At 44.4% G+C, this 25,734-nt stretch overlaps 1 protein-coding gene across 1 annotated transcript in view; it reads left to right on the forward strand.

Moving 5' to 3' along the window:
- The first annotated feature begins 2,153 nt into the window (after positions 1–2,153).
- LOC126170786 (melanopsin-like) overlaps positions 2,154–25,734 on the forward strand; it is a 158,843-nt gene continuing 135,262 nt past the window's right edge. Inside the window, exons 1-2 of the mRNA XM_049920753.1 lie at positions 2,154–2,395; positions 23,396–23,575. Of these exons, the coding sequence (XP_049776710.1) occupies positions 2,154–2,395; positions 23,396–23,575 (422 nt within the window). The remainder of the gene's footprint in view (positions 2,396–23,395; positions 23,576–25,734) is intronic.

Below are 25,734 nucleotides of genomic sequence, written 5' to 3' on the forward strand. Positions count from 1 at the left end.
GATTTCGAAAACGATCTGCGGCAGACCATTGCCCTCAACTGCCGATGTCCAGTTTCACAACTACGAGGTGGGCTCTTAGAGCACTGTTTAAGAGCACTCGATCTTCTGCGACGCACACACTACGTAATGTTTATTTGGCGTCACGTATCTCCTGCGTGGCACAGACACTTCCCATTCCACCATCTATGGCCCGCCGCATGCTAGCGGCAATGGCTTAGTTTGTTTGCCAAGGCTTGCTGTTCAAGATAAGGTACGAAATCCTCACCCTGGCGCGGTGCGAGGGGCCCTCCTTTTATTTCCGACCCTTTTTCCTTGAACTGAGCTACGTCCGTAATGTGATACTGCCGGCGCAATTGACATCCACGAAGGCCATCTATGGTTGTCTTCAGCAGCACAGGTCACCGAGTGTTATTGAGGAGAAGCTTCCCACGTCGACTGGCGTGACGTTTGGCGATCGGTGTGCGCTCCTTATCTTGACAGTGCCGTCCAGTCTGCATGGTACCTTACTGTCAATGGGATGCAAGTATGCCGGTCACGCCTTCACAAGATTCACCCCGCAAACACTCAGTCGTGTGTCGACTGTGATGTTATGGACACAGACGACCACCACCTGGAGCGCAGATCGGCGGGAGGTGTCTGGTTGTTGGTGCGACAGACTTTGTATGCAGTTGTCCGCAACCCAAAATGCAAACAATTGTTCTCCAATTTCCTCTGCAGTGTTTTCCTAAACCCACCCCAGAGCTTGAGTGTTCTAGTCATGAAGAGTTGATCGCGGCCTCTTCCACCATTAGAAGTGAAATGAAATGCTGAAATGATCGTATGGCATTGTTGGCCGGGAGGCGCGATGCGGGGGAGTTTGGCTGCATTGTTGCAAGTCTTTTTAGTTGACGCCACTTCGGCGACTTGCGAGTCAATGATGATGAACACAGAACACCTAGTCATCACGAGGCAGAGAAAATCCCTGACCCCGCCGGGAATCGAACCCGGGACCTCGTGCGAGGGAAGCGAGAACGCTACCGCCAGACCACGAGCTGCGGACACCGTTAGAAGTGATATATTCAATCGCAATCGGAATGTTTTTCAAGGTAAAACCTTATGTTGATAGTCCCAGTTAGCCTGACGTCATGTTGCGCCACCCTCCTCCCGTGAGGCCGGTTTCTCGGTGGTATTAATGACAAAATAAGTAAATAACAATAAAAAAGGACAAAAAATAAATACATAAACTATGTTTGTTGTACCTCTACCCCACGTTCCCAATTCCTTCCTTGGTTCCTGGAGGGAGGGACGGGACATGGTGGCCAGGATTCGGATTACGACCCCTACCCACTTTGCCCCCACCCCCCACATTGGACGTCAGGATCAACGGCGTAAGGATGCAAAAGGAAATTGAAACCACTCCATTAAAGACACATAACGTGTATCCAAAGGACACATGGTCTGTTATTGAGAAAGTGTCATGATGATCTCTCCAATGGCAAAATATTCCGGACAATCGCAATAAAGTCATGAAATATTCATTTGACTCTGTTATTAGAACATGTTACGCGTTTCAGGATTACACCCGTCTTCAGACATCATAAGCTTCAACTCCTTCCTAACCAAGACTACTTCAAGACTGCTTGCGTCGCAGTTATAGCCAATGTTACAGGACACTTTATTTGAGTTGTCAAGACATTTCTGCGAATTTACTGTATGGTAGTGAAGCATAGACTATGGAAAACCCTGAACGGAAGAGAAACAAAGCATTTGAGATTTGTTCCTACAGACGACTGGTTCATGGTGTGGGTTCCTGTAGTCATGTCCTAGTTCATGAACCACGGGCAACGTATGAGTGGCCAAGTAAGTGGTCCCGACAGTCGGGATACCAGTTACTTTGGAATAAGGCTGGGCATCTCGGACATATTCTGAGTCGTGGTCACCTTTGTGCTCATACGGCAAAGACTACCAAATCCACCGGTTAGTCCCTCAGCCGTTAGGGGTAAAACCCAATGGGACTCGGGGCAAGTAAGGCTAGCAACCTGCTTCCCTTGTACTTTAAATATGATGCTGGCAACAATCAGAGCAAAATGCCTCGGACCTTTGGACGTGACGGAGTCCCACCTCTAACTGACAAACCAGGGACTCCTAAGATACGACTTGGCAAACAAATGGTAATGAGATGGGGAGCTATTAATATCAATGGGGGCTACTCTGGGAAGAAGGTAGAGCTGGCAGAGGCTGCAAGTAAGATGGGGCTGGACGTTTTAGCTGTTAGTGACATTCGGGTAAGGGGTGAGAAAGAAGAGGAAGTGGGAGAATACAAGGTCTACCTGCCAGGAGTCAAAGCAGGAATAGCACAATGGGGTGTAGGGCTTTACATCAGGAAAGAAATGGAACCCATCGTAGTTGCAATAAGGTATGTAAACGAACGACTGATGTGGATAGATTTGATAGTGTCTAGCAAGAAAATTAGGATTGTGTCAGTATATTCGCATTGTGAAGGGACAGATCAAGATAAGATGGATAGTTTTTATGAGGCACTCAGTGATGTGGTTGTTAGAGTAAAGGACAAGGACAGTGTTCTGCTCATGGGTGATTTTAACGCCAGGATTGGAAATCGAACAGAAGGGTATGAAAAGGTTATGGGTAAATTTGGAGAGGATATGGAGGCCAACAGGAACGGGAAACAACTCTTGGATTTCTGTGCCAGTATTGGCTTAGTAATCACAAACACCTTTTTTAAACATAAGAACATTCACCGGTATACTTGGGAAGGCAGGGGAACCAGATCTGTCATTGACTATATAATAACAGATCAGGAATTCAGGAAGGCTGTGAGGGACACACGTGTATTCAGGGGATTCTTTGATGACACTGATCATTATTTAATCTGCAGTGAAATTGGGATTGTGAGGCCGAAAGTGCAGGAGGTCAGGTCCATATGTAGGAGGATAAGAGTGGAGAAACTTCAGGATAAGGAAATCAGGCACAAGTACATAACAGCGATCTCAGAAAGGTACCAGTTAGTTGAATGTAGTCAATTACAGTCATTGGAAAAGGAATGGACAAGGTACAGGGACACAGTACTAGAAGTGGCTAAAGAATGTCTTGGAACAGTAGTGTGTAAAAGTAGGATGAAGCAAACATCTTGGTGGAATGATACAGTCAAGGCAGCCTGTAAAAGGAAAAAGAAGGCGTATCAAAAATGGCTACATACCAGAACCCAGGTAGACAGAGAAAGTTGTGTTGAAGAAAGAAACAAAGCCAAACAGATAATTGCAGCATCCAAGAAGAAATCGTGGGAAGACTTTGGAAACAGGTTGGAGACTATGGGTCAAGCTGCTGGAAAACCATTCTGGAGTGTAATTAGCAGTTTTCGAAAGGGAGGTAAGAAGGAAATGACAAGTATTTTGGACAGGTCAGGAAAACTGCTGGTGAATCCTGTGGATGCCTTGGGCAGATGGAGGGAATATTTTGAAGAGTTGCTCAATGTAGGTGAAAATGCGATCAGTAATGTTTCAGATTTCGAGGTAGAATGGGATAGGAATGATGATGGAAATAAGATCACATTTGAGGAAGTGGAAAAAATGGTCAATAGATTGCAGTGCAATAAAGCGGCTGGGGTGGATGAAATTAAGTCGGAACTCATCAAATACAGTGGAATGTCAGGTCTTAAATGGCTACACAGGATGATTGAAATGGCCTGGGAGGCGGGACAGGTTCCATCAGACTGGACAAAAGCAGTAATCACACCAATCTTTAAACATGGAAACAGAAAAGATTGTAACAACTACAGAGGTATCTCTTTAATCAACGTTATGGGTAAAATCTTCTCAGGTATTGTTGGAAGGAAAGTGCGAGTATTAGTTGAGGACCAATTGGATGAAAATCAGTGTGGGTTTAGGCCTCTTAGAGGTTGTCAGAACCAGATCTTTAGCTTACGGCAAATAATGGAGAAGTGTTATGAGTGGAACAGGGAATTGTATCTATGCTTTATAGATCTAGAAAAGGCATATGACCGGGTTCCTAGGAGGAAGTTATTGTCTGTTCTACGAGATTATGGAATAGGAGGCAAACTTTTTCAAGCAATTAAAGGTCTTTACATGGATAATCAGGCAGTAGTTAGAGTTGACGGTAAATTGAGTTCATGGTTCAGAGTAGTTTCAGGGGTAAGACAAGGCTGCAACCTGTCTCCACTGTTGTTCATATTATTTATGGATCATATGTTGAAAACAATAGACTGTCTGGGTGAGATTAAGATATGTGAACACAAAATAAGCAGTATTGCATATGCGGATGACTTAGTTGTGATGGCAGATTCAATTGAAAGTTTGCAAAGTAATATTTCAGAGCTAGATCAGAAATGTAAGGACTATGGTATGAAGATTAGCATCTCCAAAACGAAAGTAATGTCAGTGGGAAAGAAATATAAACGGATTGAGTGCCAAATAGGAGGAACAAAGAACAGGTGGACGGTTTCAAGTACTTAGGATGCATATTCTCACAGGATGGCAACATAGTGAAAGAACTGGAAGCGAGGTGTAGCAAAGCTAATGCAGTGAGTCCTCAGCTACGATCTACTCTCTTCTGCAAGAGTTAAGTCAGTACCAAGACTAAGTTATCTGTGCACCGTTCAATCTTTCGACCAACTTTGTTGTATGGGAGCGAAAGCTGGGTGGATTCAGGTTACCTTATCAACAAGGTTGAGGTTACGGATATGAAAGTAGCTAGGATGATTGCAGGTACTAGTAGATGGGAACAATGGCAGGAGGGTGTCCACAATGAGGAAATCAAAGAAAATCTGGGAATGAACTCTATAGATGTAGCAGTCAGGGCGAACAGGCTTAGATGGTGGGGTCATGTTACACGCATGGGAGAAGCAAGGTTACCCAAGAGACTCATGGATTCAGCAGTAGAGGGTAGGAGGAGTCGGGGCAGACCGAGGAGAAGGTACCTGGATTCGGTTAAGAATGATTTTGAAGTAATAGGTTTAACATCAGAAGAGGCACCAATGTTAGCACTGAATAGGGGATCATGGAGGAACTGTATAAGGGGGGCTATGCTCCAGACTGAACGCTGAAAGGCATAATCAGTCTTAAATGATGATGATGATGATGATGAGACGACTGGCGAAAAATAGATGAACTGATAAGGTAATAAATGAGGAGGTTCTTCACAAAATCGGGGAGGAAAGGGTTATGTTTAAACGTTGTCAAGGAGATGGGACCAAATGATAGGACATCTTTTAAGACATCAGGAAATGGCTTCCATGGTAGTAGATGGAGCTGTAGAAGGGAAAAACTGTAGAGGAAGCTAGAGACTGGAATACATTCAGCAAATTATTGAGGATGTAAGCTGCAAGTGCTGCTCTGAGATGAAAAGGTTGACACAGGACAGGAATTATTGGCGGGTCGCATGAAACCATTCAGAAGACTGATGACTCAAAAAAATGTATTTTACACATTGTTCGAAGTGTTAATGAAACACGTCGTAATATAAAGGCCCTTCCAATAGGAATAATAATTGAGGATGTAAGCTGCAAGTGCTGCTCTGAGATGAAAAGGTTGACACAGGACAGGAATTATTGGCGGGTCGCATCAAACCATTCAGAAGACTGATGACTCAAAAAAATGTATTTTACACATTGTTCTAAGTGTTAATGTAACACGTCGTTATATAAAGGCCCTTCCAATAGGAAAGGTAAGATGAAAATCGTTTCTTGAGATAGTGTTTTTCTATTTTAAAAAATCAAAAGTATACAAAATTGTCCAGGGATGATGGTAAAATGCTGTTTCCAACTTGACCATCGAAATTCCAATACCGTGGAGGCAGCTTGCAACAAACGTCACATTGTTATATTTACTTTTTCAAATACAAATGACTATCAATACAGCACAATCATAGTACGCAGGTGTAAGAGTAAGGCCACATATGCTCTTCAAGTAAGGAAAAGTTACGAACCAGGTTTTCATCCAGAAATCTCATTTGAATTTTTGTTACTTGTGATAAGACTGTGTTTTATCTCGTGTCAGTGACCTCTTTCCTAGCAAAGGAGACACTTTCTGAGTAACTCATTAGATACAACAGTTGTAGTATGGTATGAATGCAGAGTGATCTGGTACACTCAGTAAAAGCCACCTTAAGGACTGCTGAATGGAAGTGCGATCGCTTTTTAGACTTCGACGTTTCCTCTTACTGATGTCTCAATGAGTGTAGGCTAGTCGTGACTTAGTACTGAACTTGTCTGGGTGAACTTATTGTTAATAATTTACATATACCTTGTGAAATGACTAACTTTCGGGATCAGACGAGCTCTAACGAAGCTGTGATCTGTAGTGAAAATTAACTGATTTATTTCAGTTACGTGTACGGCATTGCCAAGGACGCGTTAATCTATGAGGCTGAGCCCCATCTTAGAGGTCTCCATGACGTTATCCATCAACAACCTAACAATTCATGCTACCCGTGCACTCCCAACCAGGGAGTATTCGACTGTTAATCTTCCGAGTACGTTCTACATATCATTCAAGCACTACAACTCTGCAGCAGGATTAACTCCACCCCCCCCCCCCCCGAACTTTCTAAACCGTCATCTTACGCTGTATATCCGGCATCTCACATTCCCTCTCTTCGACCTACATTTACGTCTTGCAAACCACTGTGAAGTGCAGGGCAGAGGGTGCGTTCCATTGTGCTATTTATAAGGTTTTTCGCCGCTCAATTCACGTATGAATGACGTTTAAATGCCTTTGGTTATGTACTCATTTTTTGAGCCAACAGTCTTGTAACTGGTTTAATGTTGCCCGCCACGAATTCCGCGACGAATTCCATCCTATGCTATTCTTTTCATCTCACAGTATCAATTGAACGTATGTCCTCAATTATTTGCAGGACGTATTACAATCTCTGTCTTCCTTTACAGTTTATACCCTCTACAGCTCCCTTTAGTACCATGGAAGTCATTCCCTGACGTCTTCACAAATCTCCTATCATCCTGTCATCCGATCCCTTCTTCTTGACACTGTTTTCGACTTATTGCTTTCCTTGCCGATTCCATTCAGGACCTCCTCATTCGTTACTTTATCAGTCCAACTAATTTTCAACATTCGTCTGTAGCACCACATCTCAAATGCTTCGAATGCTTCGATTCTCTCCTCTTTCGTTTTCCCCAAAGTCGATGTCTTACTGCCATACAACGCTGTGCTCGAAACGTACATCGGAAATTTCTTCCTCAGCTTAGGGCCTATGCTCCATATTAGTAGACTTGTCTTGGCCAGGAATGCCTTCTAGCCGGTGCTAGCTTGCTTCTAATGTCCTCCTTGCTCCGTCCATCACGGGTTACTTTGCGGCGTTTGTAGAAAAGATCCCTCAACTTTGTCTACTTCGTGGCCTCTGATACTGATGTTTACTTTACCGCAGTTCTCTTTGCTGATACTTCTCATTACTTTGGTCTTTCATCGATTTAGTCTCAATGCATATTCAGTATCAATTACAGAGTTCATTCCATTGAACAGATTCTCTAATTGCTCTTCGCTTACGCTGAGGATAGTATGTCATCAATGATTCTTATCATATATGTTCTTTGACCATGAATTTTAATTCCACTCTCGAACCTTTCTTATTTCCGTCGTTTCTTCTTCAACGTATAGCGAAAGACTACGTCCCTGTCCGATACTCTTTATAATCCGAACACATTTTCCTTTGGATTGCAGTCTTTTATTCACACTCGGTTCTCGTTCGTATTGTATAAACCCTCCGTGACGGTAGCTTACCCGTATTTTTCTCAGTATTTCGAATTCTTGCACCCTTTGAAATTGTCTAACTCTTTTTTCCATATCTTCTGGTAAACCTTCCTGGATGTAAGGTCGTGGTAGCACTACAGAATTGCTAGACAGTTTTATCCGTGACGAGATTACGATCGATAGTTAAGTTTTGTCTCTGACAAAGATTATCTCTGCATATCACGTGTAACTCTGGCCACGCCCACTTTCTACGATATATAAGTCGCTCTCAGACGTCCGACCCGTCCTCCCCCCCCCCCCCCCCCCCCCATCTGCCTTGGGTCGGGAGTTCCATCTTTGTGCCGCCTTTCGTGCAGTGTTTTACAGTGTGTTTTTCCAGTGCGTGCTCCGTGTTGTGTCTTTTGAGACGTGTAGCGAACAGCCATCATACTGTCGCTGGGTGTGCTTTTTATTACTTACGAACAGAAACCAGACTGTCGCCATGTTTTTTAATTGTGTGTCTACTGTGTTACTTGTCTGAGTCCTGTGTCTTTTATCTACATTGCCAACCCCCTTTGCTTTCTGTTTTAACTTTCCGCAATTTTACGCCATTTTTCACTTTAAATCGCCATTTTATCGCCTGTTTTTCCTTGTTTCTTTCTTCTTCCTTTATTTAAAAACAAGTCTGTAGGCTGTAGAGCAGCGTAGTAAGCTGCTGCCGGCCCGCCCCCTTCGGGGGGAATTGAAAATCAATAAAGAAAAAAAAAAGTCCGACCCGTCAGTCGGCAAGACTCACCGGAGGAGAAACACCCCTCTGAAGATGTCCAGCGCAGCTCTGGACGAAACGTTAGGAGCTGAAGAGTCTCATGGACCACGACCTTACATCCCGGAAGGTTTACCAGAAGATATATCATCCGGTCGTGAAAGCCTTCATACTATGATCTTTTGTCCATGTCGAAAAATCTTATGAATATGTCTTAAATTTCCATCACTGGCAACATCAGTGCTGCCTCTGTTTGCTTTACCTTTCCTAAAGGCAAATTATTGTCATGTAACAGATCCAACATGTAACGAGATGTTGTCTGTCCCGTCTGATTTATTTGGTCTTAATTATTCCAAAGCTCTTTTAAATTCTCAATCCAAATGCATCTGTATGTGCCGCGATTAACCTGATCTTCTCACGATCCCCATAGGGGCGATATTCAGGGTTTCATATTGCTTTTAAAGTCGGTTCTTGAAACTCTGGAAATATGCTCTGTAAGTATTGTTCATGTCTGATGTATCTTCATGTGTATGCCAAACATATCTTTCAACATCTCTGTGACGTTCTCCCGCGTATCAGACAAACCTGTGACCATTCGTGCTACCCTTCTTTGAATACGTTCAATATCCCCTGTTAGTCCCGTTTGCTGCGGGTCCCACACAGCGGGGCAATACACTACGATGAATCGCACGAGTGATCTGTATGCAATCCCTGTTGTGGGCCGATTGCATTTCCATCCTTTTTCCACTATACTCCACATGATACTTAGAGCTACTGTCCGTCGAACACTTACGATATCAATAAGCTGATAAATCTAAATTTATCATCATATTCCACCAAAACATGAGCAGCACTGCCATCTGTACCCCGCCTCCGTTACCGTTAGTAATCGACATTCACTTACAGTTGTGGTTCTCTTGTAAGCTTTTCAAATTATAAACACCTCACGCAGCGCAGGGTAGCCGCACGGCCTATAGCGTCTTGTCACGGTCCGCGCGGTTGCCCCCCCCCCCCCCCGCCACCTCGGTGGTTCGATTCCTTCCTCGGGCATGGGTGTGTGTGTTGTCCTTAGCGTAAGTTAATTTAAGTTAGATTAAATAGCTTGTAAGTTTAGGGACCGATGACCGATGACCTTACCATAAATTTCCAAATTTTCCAAAAACCTCACAATGACTGGGAAACACGTGCTATGTAGCTTTCCAGCCAAAAGAGTGAGGGTACGGAAGAGGTAAAAAGCACGAGATTTGTAGACGGTTCTTAACTGATGTAAGCGAGCTGTTGTAAGGGCATTGCTTTTATAGCAGCAGACAGAGATCCCTACGCACGGAATTTATGGTTCCCCTAGACCGCGTGCCCATACGTAAAGGTAACTGTAGACAACAACATACGCTAATTCTAGTTACGTTAATGAACTGTAGTGTAATATTTTGTTTCAGAAACCTTAATTACTCCACAGACACAAAGCACTATAATGGTAGAACCTGTCGCGGCTTCGGATCTCTGTTTTGTAATGGTTGGTATTTCCATCCTTAATTCCCCCAGGCAGCACGAGCTCGTTACTGCTGTAAATGAGCAGTTGATAGATATTTCTCAGATCCATTCAGGGGCTAATGAGTTCGTCGAGTTGCATCACGTATGGTTTCACAGTGTTATCAAATCTATATGAAATACCCTTTCATTTGGTACTGTTTATCTGGAACTCTAGACTGCATACAAAAATTCGATGGTGAGAGTATAACAGTGTCACTGCCCAAGACTACTGTTAGTGACATAGAAAAATGTTTGAAAATATAACTTTTCAATACAGTCTGACGTTAGAAAAAGCTTGTAATTGATCTTGTTGACCAGACTACATCATACAATAACATTTATGAGACTGTAGTGTAGTGGAAAAGAAATTATGGAAAAGAAAAGTATTTATTAAAGCATATCTGACAATCAGAGCGGAGCTTGACTTAATCACATCGTGCATTACATCCAGATCAGAAAGGAAAAGACATTTATAAATTTAAATTAAAATTTAATGTGCGCCGTATTAGATAGGCTTTTTAATACAAAAATCTATTTTTCTGAAACTTCCTGGCAGACTAAAACTGTGTGCCCGACCGAGACTCGAACTCGGGACCTTTGCCTTTCGCGGGCAAGCGCTCTACCATCTGAGCTACCGAAGCACGACTCACGCCCGGTACTCACAGCTTTAATTCTGCCAGTACCTCGTCTCCCACCTTCCAAACTTTACAGAAGCTCTCCTGCGAACCTTGCAGAACTAGCACTCCTGAAAGAAAGGATATTGCGGAGACATGGCTTAGCCACAGCCTGGGGGATGTTTCCAGAATGAGATTTTCACTCTGCAGCGGAGTGTGCGCTGATATGAAACTTCCTGGCAGATTAAAACTGTGTGCCCGACCGAGACTCGAACTCGGGACCTTTGCCTTTCGCGGGCAAGCGCGGGTAGAGCGCTTGCCCGCGAAAGGCAAAGGTCCCAAGTTCGAGTCTCGGTCGGGCACACAGTTTTAATCTGCCAGGAAGTTTCATATCAGCGCACACTCCGCTGCAGAGTGAAAATCTCATTCTGGATCTATTTTTCTACTCCACAATTCGCACCGCCTATGAACCATCAACGTTGTTGCGTTGAGGTGGCTTGCTTGCGCCAACAATACAGATAGTGTACGATAGGTGCTAGCTACGACATCGGCTTTGTCGCTAAAGACGGGCTGTAGTCTTTGCAGTACCTGAAGAACGACAGTATAATTAATTGACTAATCTGCCTTTGTGCTGCACTACTACTGCGTTCGGCCGAAATCAGGAAAACTACCGCCCTCACAGATGGTAATCGAAAAATCGTACACATCAAAAAGTAATTACGAAGTCTTTTATGTCATCTGCTAACACACTTGACTTATCACAAACGACCGATGTGGTTTAGACTATTCATTACTAGATGCACGAGTTCATTTTGCGATGTATGAGGGCGTTTTGCAGAGCCAATATGTGTGGCTTGTTCTTAGAGTCTTCCGCGTAGCTTCACAGGCAGAAGTCTGGATTCTTTACACCGGGAGAATGTGGAAGTATAGTTTTTATGTATCACCAACTGCAACGAAAATTAACGTTCATCTGCTTCAGGAAATATAATAAACTGTGTTATGCTTTGGTACACACCTCTGTACGGTTCAGTTTGAAGAAAAAAGGCCCACAGATCGACGACGCCATGCTGCACACCACACAACAGTTCAAGGTGTTTTCACGAAAGACAAGTCGATTTTCGGTTGACCATATCCTTTTGTTTTCACTATTTACTTACGAATAAGGTGAAATCACACTTCACCAATGACGAAATGACCGTCCATTTCTGCGATTCCATGCATGTCAATTAATGACCGAGTCTATGTACAGTGAACTAGACGGTAGACTATACGAAACTGGTGTTGCACAAGTAGCCTCCTCAAACGCTTGATGGCAAACCATTCTTCACAACACCCACTTTAATACACGTGAAGGTGGTCGGTCTCCCAGTTGCTTTCTTTTATGCATTTGATCCGCATTGCCTGAAACGGACGATAACTCTCGTTATTTTTGAATGCTGCAACTTGATACGTACCGCGATATGAGTCTACAACACAAGCATACGAACCACAGGCTAAATCCCCTGCAGGATTGAAAACTATTTACTCTAGGGGTAGGAACATGTTTACCAAGCAGTGAACTGCGTAATACTACATACTTTATGTGACCTGTACCTCCTTTGTTGTCAGTAACACCTGTCGTTACGTCTTGCGGTGGCTGGTCGAACGAATGCAGTGCAACTTTCGTTTACAGCCGCATTTGTTTCCATGCGCGTGACTGCGTTAGCACTGTATTTCCCTAGGACATGCAGCTACCTTATATACGTGGAGAATTCCATGAGGCAATAGTATAATTCACTGTCCACTGCAAATTCTTTTTTTTAAAAAAACAATTGCTTACCGTTCAGAAGGTTCTCAATAGCGCTATTGACTGTCAGTGGGGAGGCAGTTACATTACGCAGGTTTCATAACAATCCATTATCTCATGATGATCGCCCATTGCTCTTTCACTTTCTGAAGGACAGGTCGCGTTAAGTTGCCATTGGTCGATCAGTGTGTGCTGTGTAATTTGGAACTATCTGCTCAGCAGCGCAGGACGCAGAGTATATTTGCTACTCTCACTTAGAGAGCGTCATCAAATTGCGATCCCCATACATTTTCTTCTCCTTTGAATGAAAGTGGCACTTGTGTACTACAAAACATGTTACCTTATTCCTGTAGTTACTAGTCATAGCAAGACCAGTATCTGTTCATCTCTAAAATTCCTTCAGTAATGAGTAGTTTCGTATTCAGCACCCAATTTTCACATTGTCAAACCTAATGTGCACCGAACTGTGTTCGAAATTTGTAGTACAAATTTTATTCCGGCGAATTTCGAGAGTTTTTGTTAAATTCAACAGTAACACCGGAGTTTTAGGTTCTCCCAAACTTCTTTTTCAGTTTTGAAAGCAAATTTTGTGAAAACAGAGCTTTAGTTACGGAACATTATTTCTCTGTCGATTAGTACTACTTCTGTGAGCTCAAGTCCATTCGACTTTCTAGCTGTTGACTTCAAAATGAGACGAGAGCTCACATGTGACTGGATCTATGAGCCGCGAACCCTTGAGAAAACAATAATGTCACTGTCGAAAGAACTACTCCGCTATTGAGGTTTCCCACGTATGCGAAGTGTAGAGGCAGAAGGAGAACCAGTTCCCTAGGACTGAGGGGGCTTGTTCTTTCCATCGGTTATCTACCGTTGACATTCCGGTAACATTTTCATGATATCTGTGTTATATAGTATCTACAGTGTCTTTTGCTCCTTTCAATATTCATGATACGTGCTACTTTTGCTAAGAGCAAAGGCCTTTTCCGCTCGGCGTAAGTGAGCAGTTTCCGCGTTAGAGTATGGTGACCTCCGTGCGTCCGGAGTAATGATGACGTCTCCACCCCCGCGTGTTGGCGGACAATCCATCAGTCAGGCGCTGCAGCTGCCCTCATGCATCACACCTGTTGCTTCAGACCTCGCTTCCACCATTCCTCGATATATCACTGTCTCCGAAAGCAGAGAGATAAATGTATATTTCCGGTACACTGTACATTACTCAGTATCGTCCTGTGTATATAAGAGAATACACGGAGCTCAGATTTATACATGACGGTCAAATTTAGCAGATGTGGTTGTATAGGGAGCTAGCAGTTAAAGTGCTTCTAGATTTATTTTTATCAACTAATGGGTGTTATTATTTTTTCCGTTGCTTATTTTGTTTGGGTGCATGAATGCGTGCGTGTGCGTGAGAGTGTGTGTGTGTGTGTGTGTGTGTGTGTGTGTGTGTGTGTGTGTGTGTACGTGATCGCAGGACGTTTACTCGTTTTGAAAGGTCAAAGGTACAAAACTGCAGCAGATAGCCTACAGGAATTAATAATTACTGTTCTCGTGAACTCTTTAAGCGAATTAATTTTCTCGGCTCCATTATTTTCGTGGTTAGCGGATCGTATTAACACAAAAAGTTACTCAATGCTTCTGTGTTCGTTTCAGTGGTGATACCAATAACCTATTTCTTTGTAGCAGTATACTAAGGCCTCCTGAGATACCTTTACTTATCAGAAACGAGTTTTTCGTTTTTTGTTCCCTCATTGAATCATTTTTTTCCCTTAATTAGTAAGCAATAACCGCCTGAAAAAGCGTGCTTTATATGAAGCAAAATAATCAGTTAAGTAACCTGCAGTGTAAAAGGCCTTAGCACGTTGAAACAGGTGTGTTATTTATTGAATAGTCAATCAGGCACTATAAAATTTTTTCAGCACTTAGATATATAATAGAAAGTCGTTGGAATCTGAGTAATCAAAAAACTTGGGTTTCGCGGTCCGCTTAGCTATCGTAGGGGAGCAAGAGGCTCTTAGGTACACTTAATGACACAATTTACATCAAAAATATTTTGAAGAATCGGCCTCAGCTGCCCAAATTTTCTAGTGTTTAACAGGTTTAAGCTAAATTAATCTAGCCTTCTTCAGAAGCATAAAATTACTATAATATGCTAGAGTAACGCACAGTCAACATTAAAATTAAAACCTATAGCACCGTGGTACCATGTTGCATTAAAACTACTTAACTGAAGTCCAAATTTACATGAAACCTCTTACGGAGAGCTGAGTCGGTTTTCATTTCCTTTCAGAGTATGGGGTCTCTAGCTCAATCATAAAATATCCGCGGGTGGGCAACTTCGTTGCTTCGTTGCTGAAGTTAATGAGGCCCTCTAATCCGGCCCAAAACTGAGTATTGCGGTGGCTCCGTCGATTTAACTCGCATTGGATTTCTCGATCTAGTTGGCAGGGTGCGCTTTGAAAGTTACAGCATAGTGCACGTGAATGCTATTTTAAACATTCAGTTGTTAGACTAAGTACGGAAGCTTCTAATTGCACTCAGAATTCCGAGATCTCTGAATGAAAGTTTGCTAGTTTGCTTACCAAACTAAAATTAATTCCCATAATTAATCATCAAACAACTCATAAAGTGTTTCATAGCCCAAGACACTTCGCGCCGAGAAGCTGAAGAAACCATAGATAGGGCAGTGTAATATCTCAAAGGAGACGCAGCCCGTTTATAAAATAAAGGGTGGCGCACGACATGTGTTATCAATTGTTTCTTTCACAATTTACGACGCATTTTACATATCCCGCTGGGACCTCTACAGCAGTACCAGCAGAGCTTGGGGAAAAAAATGAGTTACGAAATGACGTGTAATTCACGATACTGCCGCTAGTAAGCAGCAGTGGGTGACAATTGAAGACAGACGACACAGCAACGATCGGCAATTGTGTTACTTTTTCATGAAACGAAAAGCCTTGTTGTGACTCAGAGGCGTTTTCGACAACAGTTTAACACACGATGGGTCCCGTGCAAGAAGACCACCCACAGGTTGTACGGTAAATTTGTACAGGAAGGATCAGTATTGGAAGCGAAGCGACCTCGGCCTAAGCCTGTTTGTTCGCCGGAGAGCCGGCCGTTGTGGCCGAGAGGTTCTAGGCGCTTCAGTCCGGAACCACGCTGCAGCTACGGTCGCATGTTCGTATCCTGCCTTGGGCATGGATGTGTGTGATGTCCTTAGGTTAGTTAGGTTTAAGTAGTTCTAAGTCTAGGGGACTGATGACATCAGATGTTAAGTCCCATAGAGCTGAGAACCATTTGAACCATTTTTTCGCCGAAGAATATTGAAGCGGTTTACTAAAGATGCATGGCATACTGTGGCAGTTTACTACTGTTCTGCTCTCCCATTCCTCTTTCCATCGGTGGGAGATGTGCCGACTCCTTACACAGATGGGGTAAACTCCCTTCGGCCGCTTGCGACTGTGGCGCTGAGAGACAGACGGTCAAACACATCGTGCAGGAATGCCCACTAAGGGCATACGAGGGTGACCCACAAGATTTCCTAATGGCGACCCAAGAGGCAATCGACTATTTACTATCTAAGCTGGACGTCTGCTTGTGACTGGTCTTCTGTGAGTGTAACTTTACAATTGGCGGTGTCCTTATATACAAACTGTTATTTATTGCTCTGTTTATACATATGTGATTTTTTTTAAATCGTGTTGTTTCTGTAAGTTTTACTGTGATGTTATGAGCCATACGCTAAATAAATAAATAAATAAATAAATTGAAGCGGTACGAGTTTCTGTACAGAGAAGTCCCGGGACGCTCCGTTCAACGCATGCTTAAATGTGACCTTCATATGTACCCATACAAGATGTCCTGTGCACAGAAGCTCAGTGAAGAACACAAGCAGCAGAGACTACTCTTTGCTCAGTGGGCGGAGGATAGGGAAGAAACTCTCAACAACGTTTGGTTTTCAGACGAGGCGCATTTTCATTTAGACGGTGTGGTTAAGAAACAAAATGTACGCTTTTGGGCCACTGAAAACCCACAAGTGCTACATGAACGACAACATAATGCTCCGAGCATTACAGCGTGGGCAGCAATTTCCAGCCACGGACTTATGGGACCCTTTTTCTTTGAAGAGACTGTGAACAGCGAACATTATTTGAGCATGCTTCCAATAGCTTCATTCCACAGCTTCTTGCTACTGCCTTGTCCTTCAACACGCAGTGCTTCATGCAAGATGGAGCAAGGCCACATACTGCAAACACTGACTCGGAGTTTTTACACGAGCATTTCGACACGCGGAACATTTCACTCAGGTTTCCAGGTCGCTTCAATGTCGGACAAAATTGGTCTCCCAATAGTCCAGACCTCAATCCATGTGATTTTTTTCTTTAGGGGCACCTAACGGAAAAATTTTTCCCGAAACGTCCACGTGATTTAATGGAGCTCAGAAGACTTATTCTTCAAGCTTGCAGTGAAATTACGGAAGACATGTGCCGTAGGGTAATCACTAACTTCAGTGTTTGTTTGAAGGACGTTAGGAAACGAAATGGTGGACATATTGAGCATGTGCTGAATTAGAACAAATCTCCATGGACGGCTCTTCATTGTAGTATATGTTCCTTTCAGATTGTATTGACAATAAAGTTTATATTCAAAAATAAAATGGTAACACATTTCGTGCGCCACCCTGTAACTAGCTCAGCTTTGCCAGACGGAGAAGCGTTTGGTCAAGCATGAAGAGTATAGGATCCTGGAATGACTGGATTCTGTTCCGAACCGAATTCACACTGAACAGGTTTAATTAATTTAGATTATAAGTAGACTGATTTTACTAGGCCACAGAAAAAATTATAACAGTTTTGGACTTAATGATAGTCTTGTTAGGGTTCCATAGCTCAATCAGTAAAAAACAGAACCCATTTAAAGATCCCTTTATCGTCTTTCTGCCTCACTGCTCAAAACGCATTTTCTCAGGAACAGGTAGACGCATCCAGCTGACATTTATGTCACACATTAAATAAATTGTAGATGATGTGGGAAGAAAGCAAAGGAAACGGAAGGAAGTAATGATATCAGCTACATCGGGACTTCGTGCGAAATCAGAGGCAACGAGTGAAAATTTGTACCGGACTGGACTCTAAGCCGCGATCTCTTGCTTATTAGGCAAGTGAGTTAAGCACTGCGCCACCTGAACATAGTGTTTATTGCAAATGCACGGACTATTTCGGTACACATAGCGCCCCTAATCCCCAGTCACTGTCCGCATTCTCCATGATTGCGAATTTTAGATTCCCGCTGAAGATCAAAAGCAAATGTGCATCCGCACTGGAGTTTGTGGATTCATTGCCCGTGTAGATGATTCAGTGATATGAACGAGTTGTGTCCGTTCTTTCTCTCTTTCTCTGTTCTGAGCCATCAGTCTTTCGACATGTTTGATGCGCCCCGCCACGAATTTTTCTCCTGTGCCAACCTCTTCATCTCAGAGTAGGACTTGCTTCCTACGTCCTCAGTTATTTTCTGGATGTATTCCAATGTTTGTCTTCCTCTACAGTTTTTACCCTCTGGTACCACCGAAGTTATTCCCGGATGTCTTAACATATGTCCTATCATCCTGTCACTTCTTCTTGTCAGTGTTTCCATTATTTCCATTTTCTCTTCGGATCATTCCTTATCCTATGAGCCCACCTAACAATAAGGATTCTTCTGTAGCACCGCATCTCAGATGGTTCGATTCTCTTTAGGTCCAGTTTTCCGACAGTCAGTGTTTCACTGCCATACAATGCTTTGCTCCAAAATTACATTCTCATAAATTTCGTCCTCAAATTAAGGCGGATGTTTGATAGTAGTAGACTTATGATGGCCAGGAATGTCCTTTTTGCCAGTGCTATTCTGCATTTTATGTCCTCTTTCTCTGTCCGTCATGGGTTATTTTGCTGTATAGGTAGAAGAATTCCTTAACTTTAACTATTTCGCTATCCTCACCCAGATATTTTCTCGCTGTTCTGATTTGTGCTACTTCACATTCCTTTCGTCTGTTTTCGATTTACTCTCAGTCCATGCTCTTTACCAATTACACTGTTCATTTCAGTCAACAAATTCTGTAATTCTTCTTCACTGTCACTAACGTTAGCGATGTCATCACCAAATCTTATTATTGAAATCCTTTCATCTTAAATTTCAGTTCCTCTTCAATCTTTCTTTTATTTCCATCATTGCCCCGTCGATGTATAGACTGGACAGTGGGGGAAAGCTCCATCCATTACATTCCGGACACTTCGTTCTTCTTCTTCTTCCAGTGTGGTTGTTCCTTCTTGGCTATTGTACATGTTGTACACTCCTGTAAATTGAAATAAGAACACCGTGAATTCATTGTCCCAGAAAGGGGAAACTTTATTGACACATTTCTGGGGTCATATACATCACATGATCACACTGACAGAACCACAGGCACATAGACACAGGCAACAGAGCATGCACAATGTCGGAACTAGTACAGTGTATATCCACCTTTCGCAGCAATGCAGGCTGCTATTCTCCCATGGAGACGATCGTAGAGATGCTGGATGTAGTCCTGTGGAAGGCTTGCCATGCCATTTCCACCTGGCGCCTCAGTTGGACCAGCGTTCGTGCTGGACGTGCAGACCGCGTGAGACGACGCTTCATCCAGTCCCAAACATGCTCAATGGGGGACAGATCCGGAGATCTTGCTGGCCAGGGTAGTTGACTTACACCTTCTAGAGCACGTTGGGTGGCACGGGATACATGCGGACGTGCATTGTCCTGTTGGAACAGCAAGTTCCATTGCCGGTCTAGGAATGGTAGAACGATGGGTTCGATGACGGTTTGGATGTACCGTGCACTATTCAGTGTCCCCTCGACGATCACCAGTGGTGTACGGCCAGTGTAGGAGATCGCTCCCCACACCATGATGCCGGGTGTTGGCCCTGTGTGCCTCGGTCGTATGCAGTCCTGATTGTGGCGCTCACCTGCACGGCGCCAAACACGCATACGACCATCATTGGCACCAAGGCAGAAGCGACTCTCATCGCTGAAGACGACACGTCTCCATTCGTCCCTCCATTCACGCCTGTCGCGATACCACTGGAGGCGGGCTGCACGATGTTGGGGCGTGAGCGGAAGACGGCCTAACGGTGTGCGGGACCGTAGCCCAGCTTCATGGAGACGGTTGCGAATGGTCCTCGCCGATACCCCAGGAGCAACAGTGTCCCTAATTTGCTGGGAAGTGGCGGTGCGGTCCCCTATGGCACTGCGTAGGATCCTACGGTCTTGGCGTGCATCCGTGCGTCGCTGCGGTCCGGTCCCAGGTCGACGGGCACGTGCACCTTCCGCCGACCACTGGCGACAACATCGATGTACTGTTGAGACCTCACGCCCCACGTGTTGAGCAATTCGGCGGTACGTCCACCCGGCCTCCCGCATGCCCACTATACGCCCTCGCTCAAAGTCCGTCAACTGCACATACGGTTCACGTCCACGCTGTCGCGGCATGCTACCAGTGTTAAAGACTGCGATGGAGCTCCGTATGCCACGGCAAACTGGCTGACACTGACGGCGGCGGTGCACAAATGCTGCGCAGCTAGCGCCATTCGACGGCCAACACCGCGGTTCCTGGTGTGTCCGCTGTGCCGTGCGTGTGATCATTGCTTGTACAGCCCTCTCGCAGTGTCCGGACCAAGTATGGTGGGTCTGACACACCGGTGTCAATGTGTTCTTTTTTCCATTTCCAGGAGTGTATATTACCCGTGTCTCTCTGCAGCTTCCTCTCATTTTCCTCAGAGTTTCGAACATACTGCACCCTTTGACACTGTCTAACACCCTTCCCAGACGGACAGATCCAATGAACGTTTATTGATTCTTCTTTAGTCTTGCTTCCATTATCAAGCGTAACATGAGAAACGCCTCTCTGGTGCCTTTACCATTCCTAAGGCCAAACCGAAACAGGTAGTCAAATAAAATAAAGACTGAAATTACGGTTGTCGTTATTTATTTTTTCGAGTACATTACTTGTATTTTGGTGCCCACCGTTTAGCGCATATTGTTGAACACGGGGCTCTGCAGCAGACGTGTTCGCATAGGCACCCAACAACGTCGTCATTTACGATTGCAGTTGGCATGGGATCATCGAAATTGAGCTTTGGCTGGACGGAAACATTTTACTTGGACGTGGATGGTCGTTGGTCTCGTTCCGATTTTCTTCCATACTGGAGAAAGCTCCAAATATTGGAAATTTGGAAATTTATGGTAAGAGCCTATGGGACCAAACTGCTGAGGTCATCGTCCCTAAGCTTACAACCTACTAGAAATCTAAATTCAATTAACTTACGGTAAGGAAAACACTAAAACCCATGCCGGAGGGAGGACTCGAACCTCCGACGGGAGGAGCGGCATGGACCGTCACAAGGCGCCTGGACTGCGCGGCTACCCCGCATGGTGCTCTAAATATTCATTGTGATATAGTGGAAGGCGTGTTGGGAGGGTGGAGGGGGATATAACGCAATGAGAGGCCTTAATCTTGGCTTCTATGGGACCTGTCGTAGTGATCGGAGGCACCATAATACTTGTGGACTTCGTGGACATTATTGAAGACCACCTTGATATCCTCCTCGAAAGTGATGATATCTTCCAGCAGGATACCTTTCTGTGGCACTGTACTAGGATCGCGCTGCAGTGGTTCCAGGAGTATGATGGTGCCCTCACGTTGATGTCTTGACCACCAAACAACGTATGATCAGAAAACCGTGTAACGTATCTGGGACTGTATGGGACGTCTTCTTGGCATCCAAAAAAAAACACCGCCTCGCAATTGCGCAATTGAAGGGACCTGTATACATATGGTGTAATATACCACCGTAAACGTGTAAAGGACTTGTCAAATCCATGTCAGACAGAATCACTGCTATATTGCCTTCCGGAGATAGAACCAGACGCTATTATGCATATCATGGTAATGTTTTGGCGTATCAGTCTCTGTATATTTGAAATTTAAAAAAAAATTCGTAATTAAATTGTATCCCAGAATATCCTGGCAGTTACTCTCGCTCAGTGAGGTAGAAGCTCAGGTGGTCTCCCAAAAGAAGAGATACCATCTTCATACACCCAACGTTGGTGGACTTAAGTGATGTGACTAGTATCCGTGTATTCAACGAGGCAGGGCCGTTGTTACCTAGCGATTAGCCTAACTGGCTTTTATTATTTATCCATTTCGAGCTCTTCCGTGACTTATTGTATACTGTACATGATATACAGGATTAAAATCGAAACATCGATACTGTCAAGACCTCCTCAACGGGTTGTTTCAGCTCAGAAATGGTTTAGGGATTATTGCTGTACGCCTTGTCTTTAATGTTGCCCCATAAAAAGGAGTCCTATGTGTTCAGATTAGGAGAATAAGGCAGCCAATCGAGGCCCGTGCCAGTGGCCTTTGAGTATTTCGTAGTCAGAATGCGGTCGCCAACGGGCCCCGCCAGGGCATCGAATACTCTCCTGCTTCGATGGGGTCGACTTCCGTCTTGCATGAATCACATCTTGTCGAAATCAGACTTACTTTGGATAATGAAGATGAAATCATCTTCCTGAACCCGCACATGCGGTTCGGTAATCAGACTGCTATCAAGGAATATCGGACTGATTATTCCGTGACTGGATATTGCACAGTAAACAGTCACCCCTTGAGGTTGAAGAGACATCTCGATCGTGAAATGCGGATTCTCAGTTCTCCAAATGCGCCAATTTTGCTTATTGACAAACATATCCAAGTTAAACTGGGTTTCCTCGCTAAACCAAATCATACTAATTCCATCACGCCCTGCGGCGCACCGTGTAATTTGAACATCTTAACGCAAACCGTTCAAAGTTATGTCGATTTTGTTTATATAGTTCAATAACTGTCACCTTGTACATTTAATACTGCTAGCCAGGAGTGTCCCATCTTTTATGTTACCTGGGCCATACTGGAAAAGGACGAGTACTCTATCCCGCACGTAATATACTTAATGCTAACAATAACCGCGAAGAAGAAAAAATATATCTTCGTACATCCATATTTAAACTGGATGAAGGTGGGACACAGCTGGTATAAATTTTATTAAAAATGAAATTCCTCCAGTTGTACTTTTTTTTATTTGCTACGCTACTACTTTGGACGTCGCGTCAACGCCATCTTAAGGCCGTTACACTTTGATGAAATCAGTTGTGTGTGGCTCAGTCTAGCAGTCTGCGGTGCGAAGTAAATATAAAATCTTAAGTACAACTGGAATAATTACATTTTAATAAAAATAAAAAAATAGAAAAAATATATGTCTCTAAGTATCTAGTTTCGTAATTTCGCTTTTGCAAGTAAACTAGCCGTAAGTAATTGACCATCGCTTGTGAAAGAGTGGCCGGTTATAATAATGAAGCTCTGGAGGTTCGAGTGTAGCACAGGCGGCAATTTCTTTTTATCAATCGCGTTATGGATTCTTGGGCAGCATTGTTTCTTGCCTTGGGCCGCATATTCCTCGCGGGCTGCGTGTTGGACATCCCTATCGTAACCATACCGCGTGTAAACCGCACTGTCTCCATAACTATTTCTGTATATGGTACTCACAGAGAAATGTAAACATACCGTATGTATACAGTATCTCGAGGGAGTTCTTCGAACGGGAAAATCAAGAGTCCTGCCACTGTTAGTCTGTATGGTTTTTAGTTTTTATGCATTGCTGTCAGTTGGTGCCACTGAAACACCGACCCGAAGCGCTGAGAAGTGTCACTTCTTTTCTCTGACCTCTTTCCGAACCATTCGTAGCTCGTCAATCCAGCAAAAACGGATACGCCGCTTGGCAGGTTCTGTGGAACGTACCGAGAGGTGTGCTGATACGGAGGTTGCCTGTGCGGTACTCAGTCTCGTGGACTGCCTGATTGCCATAACGCTCTCCTACAGCAAGCGAGTGGCCTCCATCGACTGTACCGTAAAGGTGCCGGACGTGACGTGTTACTCGGTGTGTTGCAGCAACAGCAGCGGCGGCGCCAGCGGCCTCCCCCGCTGCCCGCCGACGCCGCCCACGCACCCGCACTGGCTGCAGTACCCCGGGCTGCCGCCCGCCGCCCACTACGCGCTGGGCTCCGTCCTGCTCGCCATCGGCACTGCCGGAGTCCTCGGCAACGCCCTCGTCCTCTTCGTCTTCACCAGGTGGGCTCATTGTCACAGTTTCTACGTGTATAATTGTCACGTATTATACGGGGTATTTTATGAAGAACATGAAACATTTTTAAAAATTGATGCAAGTAAATACCTAAACATAACGTAACAAACGATACAATATGTGAAAGATAATTCTAAAAGTTTGTTTTGAACCTTGATGGCTCAAAGCAACTCGTAAAACCTCCAAGAGAGGCACCACTGACAGTAATTGCTGAAAATGGCGGCGAACGAGCCACAGAAAACGTTCTTTTTAATTCTTATTTATGTTTTGCAACAATCATCCCGTTGACAACAGGTAGCGAGTGTGCAAGGAGCTTTGCGCTGTATGTTTCGCAAGGCACGATGAAGTTTCAAACAGCATAGTGAAGTGGTACAAGAAATTGTGGGAGGACGGGTATTTGTGCGACGTAGTAGGTTCATGCCGACCTGGCGTGTCAGAATACACAGTGGGCTGTGTTCAAATTGTTCAAACGGTTCTGAGCACTATGGGACTTACCTTCTGAAGTCATCAGTCCCCTAGAACGTAGAACTATTTAGACCTAACTAACCAAATGACATCACACACATCCTTGCCCGAAGCAGGATTCGAACCTGCGACCGTAGCGGTCGCGCTGTTCAAGACTGTAGCGCCTAGAACCACTCGGCCACCCCGGCCGGCTAGTGGGCTGTGTACTGGACGTAATATTGCCAAGTTACACAAAGTTTATTCATCTGCCGGCCGTTGTGGCCGAGTGGTTCAAGGCGCTTCAGTCTGGAACCGCGCGACCGCTACGGTCGCAGGTTCGAATCCTGTCTCGGCCATGGATGTGCGTTAGGGTAGTTAGGTTTAAGTAGCTCTAAGTTCGAGGGCATTGATGACCTCAGATGTCAAGTCCCATAGTGCTCAGAGCCATTTGAACCATTTTCTATTTATCTAGGTAATGTAGAATTGAATATAACTAAGCCAATAGTGTGAAAAAACCTTCGTAAGGTTTCAACAGCGAAGCAGTACAAGTTACAGTTACTGCAAACCATAATCCATGAGGACAAATGGGTTTACCTACAGTTCTGTATTGATATGCAGAACCTTCTTGAAAATAACGACATAGCAAGCAAATTTTCAGTCACGAAGCTACTTCTCATCTTTCGATAAAGGTCAACAACACAAGGCACACATGTCGAAACCACGGGATCAACATGCAACTGCCGAACATGTCGGCAATTCTCAAAAACTGAACGTCTTCTGCGCCGTGTCCAAAAGGTTTGTCTACGGACTTTTCTTCTTCGCTGAGGGAACTGTCAGTAGTCTCACTAGTATCGACATGCTGCAGTTGTGGCTGATTCTAAACTTGTAACTGATAAGCAACGATTTCAAGTTTCAACAAGATAGTGCCACTCCATGTTTCCACAACTTTGTACGAGATCACCTGAACGAGATGGCGCCACGTCCTTGGCTAGAATGCGTCGCACCGATGACCTGGTGATAATCGAGTGGTAGAGCAATTATGATTTACGCGTAAGTGGAGACAGTGTTTACGTAACAATCGCCGATATAGTGCAACTGAGGCAGAATAAGGGGAACCAGCCCGCCTTCGCCGAGGTACATGGAGATCCGCCTTTAAAACCATCCAAAGGTTGGTCGGCACACCGGACCTCGGCAATAATCCGCCGGGCGGATTCGTGCCGGGGACCGGAACGCCTTCTCGCTCGGGAACCTGGGTGTTAGACCGCACGGCTAACCGGGCGGGCAAGTCAAGGTAACTTCTTACATATACGCACCGTCGGCGGTTATTTACGCCATTAGGGTACCATTCTCTGTGATGGGTAGAATTGCCACCAGAGTGCGGTAACGTTGTTCGAATTTTGAATCTGGGCACAAATAACCTCGACCGCAAAAACATTTATTCCTACATTAACTGGTTTCGGTCAGTTGTAGATCGTCCTCAGGTCCTCATACCTTAATTATAGGCGATGGTGGTGAATGGATCGAGTGTTGTATCTCTACGAACGTCAACAGCTCGTACGGTTGCAACACCTGCTCCATTCACCACCATCGCCTGCCATCATGATTGTCAAAAACTGACCGAAACCGTTTACCATTAAAGTAAACGTTTTTACTGTCGAGACCGCAGTTTCTTCACGAGGAATGTACTCCAAATTTATTCTTC

Source organism: Schistocerca cancellata, chromosome 1, assembly GCF_023864275.1.
Source record: "Schistocerca cancellata isolate TAMUIC-IGC-003103 chromosome 1, iqSchCanc2.1, whole genome shotgun sequence".
NCBI classification, from domain to species: Eukaryota; Metazoa; Arthropoda; class Insecta; order Orthoptera; family Acrididae; genus Schistocerca; species Schistocerca cancellata.